This window comes from Fulmarus glacialis, unplaced genomic scaffold, assembly GCF_000690835.1.
Source record: "Fulmarus glacialis isolate BGI_N327 unplaced genomic scaffold, ASM69083v1 scaffold48335, whole genome shotgun sequence".
Classification (NCBI taxonomy): domain Eukaryota; kingdom Metazoa; phylum Chordata; class Aves; order Procellariiformes; family Procellariidae; genus Fulmarus; species Fulmarus glacialis.
In genome coordinates, this window is record NW_009213299.1 from 1 (window position 1) to 8,351 (window position 8,351).

General features: G+C 53.7%; 1 protein-coding gene across 1 annotated transcript in view; it reads right to left on the minus strand.

Annotated features, from left to right (window-relative positions):
* Positions 1-2,335: 2,335 nt before the first annotated feature.
* Positions 2,336-8,351, minus strand: part of HEXA (hexosaminidase A (alpha polypeptide)) — a gene marked incomplete at its 5' end in the record, with an annotated part of 6,571 nt that continues 555 nt past the window's right edge. Inside the window, 11 exons of the mRNA XM_009578136.1 lie at positions 2,336-2,399; positions 2,907-3,011; positions 3,444-3,534; positions 3,874-4,054; positions 4,507-4,579; positions 4,927-5,013; positions 5,323-5,503; positions 6,567-6,699; positions 6,798-6,899; positions 7,718-7,828; positions 8,172-8,223. Coding sequence (XP_009576431.1) covers positions 2,336-2,399; positions 2,907-3,011; positions 3,444-3,534; positions 3,874-4,054; positions 4,507-4,579; positions 4,927-5,013; positions 5,323-5,503; positions 6,567-6,699; positions 6,798-6,899; positions 7,718-7,828; positions 8,172-8,223 — 1,180 coding nt within the window. The remainder of the gene's footprint in view (positions 2,400-2,906; positions 3,012-3,443; positions 3,535-3,873; positions 4,055-4,506; positions 4,580-4,926; positions 5,014-5,322; positions 5,504-6,566; positions 6,700-6,797; positions 6,900-7,717; positions 7,829-8,171; positions 8,224-8,351) is intronic.

Below are 8,351 nucleotides of genomic sequence, written 5' to 3' on the forward strand. Positions count from 1 at the left end.
GAGCACCTTCCCGGGAGCAGAGCACCCTCTCCGGGAGCAGAGCACCCTCCCCAGGGTCAGGCTTCTCCTTGGCCCCCGCCCCACCAGCAGCAGGGGGATCACTGGGTGCAGTGACAAAAGCACCCAGTAAAAGTACCAATTTACACCTCATCGGGGATAAAAAGGGAAAAATAACAACTTTTAAAAACAGGAGGGGATACTAACCCCCTTCCTCTGTGCCTGCCACCCCCTCGGAGCCCGAAGGGCTGCGTCCGATCAGCAAACTGTGATCTCTCAGTGGTCCTTCCCCCAGGGTGGCTGCGGGAAGAGCCGGGCAGAAGCGACCACGCAGAGATGGAGCAGAGGTTCAAGCATGTCCTTCCCCGAAGGAAGATGGACACACCACCTTTGATTGCCCCAAAACACAAACAGAGAAGGAACGCAGATGCCTGTCATCCCTTTTAACGTGTCTTAAATCAGCGTTTTGAGGTCTAAAGCACTGGAGGCCACCAGCCTGGACCAGAAGGTAAAGCTTCTGCTCCACAAATACCCGAGGCGTTTGTGCTGTAGAGCAATGCTTCCCAAAGGCCACCCCAAAAGATGTCACGGGGACACTGGGTGGCATCAGCGGGGACTCAGGTCAGAGCACAAGGAGATGTCCTCACAGGGATGAGAAGCTTCTGATCAGCATTTGCTCATGCCAGGTCTGGTAGTGAGGAAGGAGCACTAATTACACCAGCCTTTCCGAGCTTTTTAGGGCTTGACAGCACATCAAACCCCAGCAAAAGGAAGCAGCTATTATTATTTAGGTCTTTTGGGTTACTCAATTTAAGAGAAATAAACACGCCAGGACTGATCAGCAATCCTGGGTCCCTCCGCTCAGCCTTAAACACAAGACCAGGACAGTATTTACAACCAAAACAACAGAGAAAAGGGGCAAAGTTTCCCACACAGATCTGGAGGAAGCAAAGGAGCATCTTCCCCAAGGAAACAGGGCACAGGAAGGTGGCCCTTCCCCTCCCACTCTCAGTAGGGGGAAAAAATATCCCTCTTTCCCCCAAATCTGGCTACATTTCCCTGCTCCAGGGTGGTTTGGCTTCACAATCTTCCCACCCCCCCTTAAGACGTATCACTTCAGAGGCGCAGTGCTTGGGTATCCCTTCGCAGGAGGGTAAAGAAATGCAAGACTTGATGATTTCTGAATATTTTTAATTCCAAGTTAATTCAATATTTTTAATTTAAAGTTCAATAGTAAAAGGTTTCCAGCCGTAACAGCAGATCTCACTAAGACCAAGACACATGTACAACAGTCCCATCAGCCAGGATTTCTACCCGAGAGATTCCCCGCTTTGAGCTGAACATGGTTTCCAGCACAGTAACCCCAATCATCAATGACAAGGACCCCGACTGTCCCAGCTCTGCAGGACAGCAGCACCATCAGTCTCTTCTCCAAGGAAAATACTATCCAAACCAAACTTCTGGGATGCAGACCTGGAGCTGAGCTCCCCACCCCGAGGACACCAGAGCAGGAGGAGTACTGATCAGTTGGCCAAATCCTGATCAGAGCCAACAGCGGATTGAAGAGCTGAGCGGTGACTCCGTAACATCCACGCGCTGCCCAGCTCAGCGGGTTCGACCTCTCCTTGGAGAGGCTTCAGGATCTCAGAAGCCAGAGGAGGAGGTGGCAGCAGACAGGGTTTGGGGCAGCAGAGGTGGCAGCCTGCAGGCAAGCCTCCTGCCTGGACATAGGCAGAGAGAGAAGAGACAGAGACAAGGACAGGAACACCACAACGTTGACCACTGGTGCGTGGAAGGCCACAGAAGCAAAACCAAGGTCACCACACGGTAACATCCTGGCACAAGTAGTGCCTTGTCCAGGTGTGGACGGTAGGAGGTCAAAAAAACCTGGGGGATCCCACACCTTCTCATCACCTTCTCCCTGCAGGGATGGAGTCTGATGGCAGCAGAGACTAAACAGTTTATCCAGCTGCGCAGACACCCAGCAAGCTCCGGAGCCACCGGGATGAGGCACAGCCAGATGCTCCTCCACCGGCATCTCTGAAACAAGCCCTACCCACTCTCCTGCTAACAAAAGCCCTTGCACGGTCTCCCAAGCCTCAGCTGAACATGAAAAGGCACCTTTTTCCTCTTTAGGGTCATTTATTTATAGATTTAAAGAAACAAAAATAGAAAAAGAGGCGAAGAGTGCACACTAAGGAAAAAAAAAGTTCATTGCAACAAAGCAAGAGCAGAAGCTGGGGGCGGGAAGGGGTCCCTCTGCCAAGCCAGCAGCTTTTGAGAGAGAGGGATCATTCCTCCTGTGTGCACAGCGACCGAGGTCAGTGGGACTTTCGCTTCAAAACCCGCCGAATTCATTTTCACAGTATCCTACATAGAGAGGCTGCGCCTGGACACCACGCCTGGGAAGAGAGCAGAGAGATGGCATTACGCAGAGGGCACAGGCAAAGCGCACGGTCAGGTTTGAGTGGTTAGAGGAGCGCAGGTTGGCCATCGGTGCCCCGTTTCAGGTGTGACAAGGAGGGAGCGGTTTTCATCCTGCGCTTATAGACTTGTTTTTTTGCTCACGCGTGGGAGCACGGGGTAAGGGCAGGTCTCCTGGGGAAGCTGGTGCTGCAGCAGGGGTGGCAATAGCTGACGGGTCCCCCTTCCTCAGCACGAAGCCCTCTCTTCGACAGAGCCACCAGCCCACGCTGGCAGCAAGGGCTCTCTTCCAGCACTGCACAAAGCAAGCTCTGCCCACGCACAGGCAGGAGAAAGGCTTGGAACTTTCCATAAGAACAAGGGTCATTTTGCACCAGGGAAAGCCCACTTCACCCTCACTGCCCTCCCCAGGACTGAACCCCAGGGAGGGTGGCATTTGCGTTGTCCCCGCGAGCCAGCATCCAGCTGCGAGGAAAAACGGTTACCCAAGAAGCTTGCAGCGGAAGTCGGCCAGTCGCACGTAGGCATCTTGCAAGTCCCTGACGGTCGCGTTACTCCACAGTCTCTCGGCTACGGCCCCAGCTCTTGGCCTGGGAGGAAGGAGGGACAGAGGCAGTTAGGTCAGGGGGGAGTTTGAAAGCTTCTCACATAAAGCCCTGAGCTCCCAAACACTTTCCTGACCAAAGTCCTTCAGCACACAAAGGCACATAGCTTCTGTATATCAAAAGATCCACTCCTAGACACATGCAGATCAGGACGTACCGGGGTGACAGGACAGAGACCAGCATTAAACACGTACTGGTTGCAGCAGCAGGTTGTACAGGAGCACGTTACAGTCTTACAAACCCTCATTTAAGCCTCAGTGGAGCTGTTACTAGCACAGAGGCGCTGCCAGGGGAAGGGACAAGGACCACATGCAGACCAGACCCACAGCGTTTGGCACACGTCGCTCAGTGGTGAAGGAAACGAGCCTGAGCCCTGCCCCACGCAACTCGAGCTAACCTCCCCACGGCTTCTCTTACCAGAGCCTGGGGGTCAGGTTAGTGACGTCCACGTATTCACCCCACATGCATGCCTCTCCGCCGATCACCCGATCCTTCTGCTCAGGGCCGCCTGCCAGAGGACACAGTGTTCAGGTGATGGGGTGTTGTAAGATAACAGGGTGACTTATCGCCCTGCCCACAGAGACGCCTGTAACAGCAGTGAGCGGCTCAGCTACGGAGGCGATAACTTGCCCTTCTGGAAGCCCCTGCTTCAAACCCCGGGCTGGGGGAGAGCAGAGTTGTTTTCTGTCAGCATCAAGGGAACGGGACATAGCACAGGAACCAAGGACACAGTCACTCAAGCACCTTCACACCAGCAGCGAGAACAAATTAGCAAGAGACCCAGCCCTGGCGCTACCTCCGAGTGACAAGTCAGCTGTCGTACGGGAAGGGGACACAAGGAACACACCTTCAAACTTCAGAGGCTCCACCTGGTATGCTGCCATCCAGTCCTGCCCGTAGGAGATGCGGTTGAGGTACCAGGGGGCAGACAGCAGAGCCCGGTAGCCAGCCTTGGTGACATTTGCCATCTCCTCCATGTATGGTGTGGAGTTCTCCTTCCACACGTGGATGATGGTGTCTGGCCTCACCTGAAGAACACAACGTGAACCCTGTGCACGGGATGACTGTGGCAACAAGAGCACCACCTCCCCTCGCAAGCAGAATGCCCTGACCCATCTACAGCTTTGAACACCCCCAAAGGGGTGGCTTGACTTTGAGCCACTTCCCATCTGGTTTGCAGAAGCAACAGAGGGAAGGTTAAGTCCATTTGCAGAGTGTCCTAGGCAGGGTTAAAACCTGCCTCTTGCAGGTGTATATACAAGAACCCGGAGGAAAGAGCCCATTGACAGCAGTGTGACAAAGCCACCAAAGGGGCAGCTCACTGGCAGCACCATCTCAAGATCAACCCCCATCCTGTAACAGAGTAACCCCCGCCAGCCCCAGCACAGCACCCCAGAGCACACCAGTGTGTCTGGCTGGGGTGCTAGTACTGTTCACCCCAGCACAGGCAACCGCGTTAGGGAAAACAGGCAGCTCTCACCTTCACTCCATTGTCAAACACCTCCTGCCACACGATATAACCTTTGCCGAGGGAAGAGATGATGTCCAGAAGCCTGGAGTGGAAAGAGTACTGAGTTTTGGGTCATCCCAACTACACGCCGCTCTCTTTGCTGGTTGCATACAGCCAAAGCAGCAGCACCAATATTCCCAACACCCACAGCAGGACGTGAAGGTACTTCTGAAGGAGAAGGGAGAAAGTATAGCCCCTTATGGGCCTTCTTTCTCCTCAGCCCCAGGCTTTTTTGTGGTCAACCTCCCAATAAAACGCAGCTAGCCTACTCCCTTTGGGGTCAGGGAGACATGCCCAAATGGGTGTGCTCCTGAAAAGGAGATCTAGCATCCCCGAGACAGGAGAAGATATTTGTGCTGGTCACATACTGCAGCAGGCCCAGGTCCTTACCTCTGGATGTAGAATGACTCTAATTTTTTGTAATCTTCACCAAAGCCCATCTCCTTCATGAAGTCACGAATTTTTGGATTGGATTTCCTGTGTACCAAAAAGAAGAGAATAAAAGCACTGCAACCTGAGCTCTGGAGTAAGGCCAAGACGTGGCCAAGTCCTTCCCACATCAGTCCAAGGCTAGCCCAGACATTCCAAGAGCTGTGGCTGCACCAGCACCAGCAGCTTCCCACAACCAGCATCACCATGAGCACAGAAACCCCAGGCACCAACACACAGACCCTGGGGGAGCAGGACACCAAAGATCTGCAGATGATCATGACCAAAAAGCAATGGGCTAGGACTCCCGTCCCTGATACTCCCCCGAGTCCCTATCCAGACTGATCTCAGACTCACCAGCAGGTGAAGTCCACCTCGTCGCCACCGAGGTGAAGAAAGAAGTCTGGGAACACAGTGCTGACCTCTTGAAACAAACTGGTCACAAACTGGTAGGTGCTGTTACGGATGGGGTTGATGGGCCCATAGGTCCCAGAAGGATCCTTGCCCAAATAGCAGGGAGTCAGGAGGCCTGGAGCACCTGGGTCATAACAAACACAGGACAGTGAGGAAGGGGTTAAGCATGGCCATATCAAACCGTACAACCCCCTCGACCCTCCTCAGCATGGCCCAGGGCCTGCCAGGGGACAGAAGACCCAGGCATGGTGCACAAGGCATAAATATAGCAGCAGAAAATTGATCTCTGGTTCAGGAAGCCTGACCTGATGGGGAGGGATCCGTGTTCTGCACGTATCTTGTGCTCCCCCGCCCCACATCCACTGCCCCAAACACACACTCCCACGTTAGATCAGCAGGGCTCGAGCCTTTTAGGCCGGACGCCCCTTTTCCTCCCCTGCAACAGCTACTCTGAGGATGGGACACCAAATCTTTGCAGGATGCTAGTTTCCACCCTTCCCAGGTTTCCCCTTGGTACCTCTCATTGTGGGCCCCATTGCTTTTTTCCAGGAGATTCCTATAGGAAACCACACACAGAGCTGCTGGGGAAAGATAATGCCGGTGCAGTCCCCCGCACCCTCTCTCAACTCCACGCACCCACTGCAGACAGGGACAGGGGTCAGCCACAGTTTTGGCTGCGACCACGTGCACAGGTTGTACTCCAGTGCAGGACATGGCATTTGGAGGCAGCAGAAGGAGAGAGCAAGACAAGGCAACATTTTCCTGGAGCTTCTCGCGCTTCCAGGCATGGAAGAGGAGGCACTTCCAGTCCTCAGAGCAGGGTGCAGCGTGTCAGGACTGGGGCACAGCTGAGCAGAGCGAGGAAGCTTGGTCAGCTGCACCCCCGGTTAAACCCAAGATTCTTGCAATGCCCATGTTGCTGGTTTTGGCAGAGCAGATATTCCTAAAAAAATCACCCAGCTTGGACCCAAGAAGAGATTAAAACATCTTCCCTTTGGATTTTGTTCTAGAAGTTGGACCATTGGGTCCTAATTCCCCCAGACAATGGTTTGCTCCTCCTCAAAGCCAGCTCGTGGGACATGGCTACCCACACCCAGCTTTTGGGATCCAGGTTGCAGATCCCCTTCCTCCCCCTGGTACAACTACAACTCTCCTCACAGCAGCAGCAGGCAGGGTCTGCTCCTCACCTGGACCCCAGGAGAGTGTGTGTCCAGGAGTGTCGAACTCTGCGACGACTCTGATGCCACGCAGCCGGGCGTACTCGATCACTGTCTGCACGTCACTGGCTGTGTACACGTGGGTCATGGCATTGAAGGCTCCCTGGGGGAACATGGAAAATCTCAGCGCCTTGCTCAGGTGCCAAAGGAGGGATCTGCTCGCCCTGGGCTGGGCGCTACACAGTGATCGGGGTGGGTCACCTGCTTGCTGAGCTGTGGGAAGGTCAAGCTCTCATAAGGGAAAGACGGGTCGTCCACAATGTGCCAGTGAAACACATTGAACTTGTTGTAAGCCATGACGTCCTGGGAAGGAACAGGAACAAAGATGAACGTGCCCTGTCTCTTCTGAAAGGTCATCCAGCTTGCCACAGAAAAGGGACAAGGTCCCTGTGCTCCAAAAGGACAAGGCAGAATCCACAAATGCTCCCCAGGATCCAAGAGGGATTCAGACACCTCTCCAAACACACCACCACCACAAATTGCTGCAGAGGGCCAGTAGTGCTTCTGCTCACAATAAAATCCCTGTTATCCCTATAACTGAGCCAATACTGTAGACCTGGAAGTTTAATTCTGCTTGGAATGATCACAGAACCACCACCCACCTTCATCTAATGTGGCTGGGAAGAAGTCAGTGTTTCCCTCACCTCAGAAACAACCCAGTCTCGGAAAGTAATCTGGATTGCAGGAATCCAAGATAGCTCAGGGTTTTCTTCCTTCTCCCACTTACAAAAGGGAGCTGAGAAATCACCCAAACGAGGCAGCTGTGAGTTACACCGGGAGCAAACACAGCCATGGGCACTGGGAAGGACCTACAGCATGGAAGCATTCTTCCATGATGCACATACGTATGCTAAGAATTGAGGTCATGCTGCAGCAGTCTGTTGCTTCATCTAGGGACAAGCAAGCTGGTTTTCTTAAAAAAACCCTACGTTTGACAAGCTCTTCCTTGACAAGATGTAGATGCAGTGGCCTACGCACTAGACGGCTCCTAGGATCTTTGGAAAGGAGCAAAAACCCTAAAAGCCCTCCAGCCCACTCAAGGAGCCCTCAGTTGTTGCAGAGGAAGGGACACCCAACTAAACCACCTCGTCTCCCAGCACAGGGAGCTGGGAACACCCTACCAGAGTTTCCAGGATGGCTCTCAGAGGCAGGTAGTGACGAGAGGTGTCCAGCAACAGTCCCCGGTGAGGGAAGCGAGGAAAGTCCACTATTTCGGTCTTGTTGATGTAGTACTGCATGCAGAGAACACGAGGTAAAAGTGAGCAAGGCTTAGGGCAACACAGCCACTAGCAGGAGATAATATGGGTCACCTTTGTCCCCAGGGCTGGCAGGACAAGGAGGGGTACCCTCACTGCCCAGAGTGCAAGCTAGCCAGAAAGAGCTGCAAAGTTTTACCTGCTCAGAAGGCAGGGATCTGGCTGGATTCATTAATCTCTACTTGGCCCTTGGCGAGGCTGTGCTGCACTACTAGTACCCCCTTCATCCTGAGCATCCCGGCAATCCTCAGCCTGTCCCCAAGGAGGCAGGAGCATTCTGGAGAGCTGACTGCCCCCAGGAGATGAAGCCAGGACTCACCGTGCCGTTCTCGTCTCTCCCAACAAGCTGGCTGAATGTTTCCAGGCCTGCAGGAAAACCACACACAGTCCCTTTCTCAGCACAGATTCCCCCAAAGGAACAGAGCTCAATTAACAAATAAGTCTACGGAAAGAGAGAGGCACAGAGAGACATCCCCATAGGCCTGGGGCAGAAAGAGCA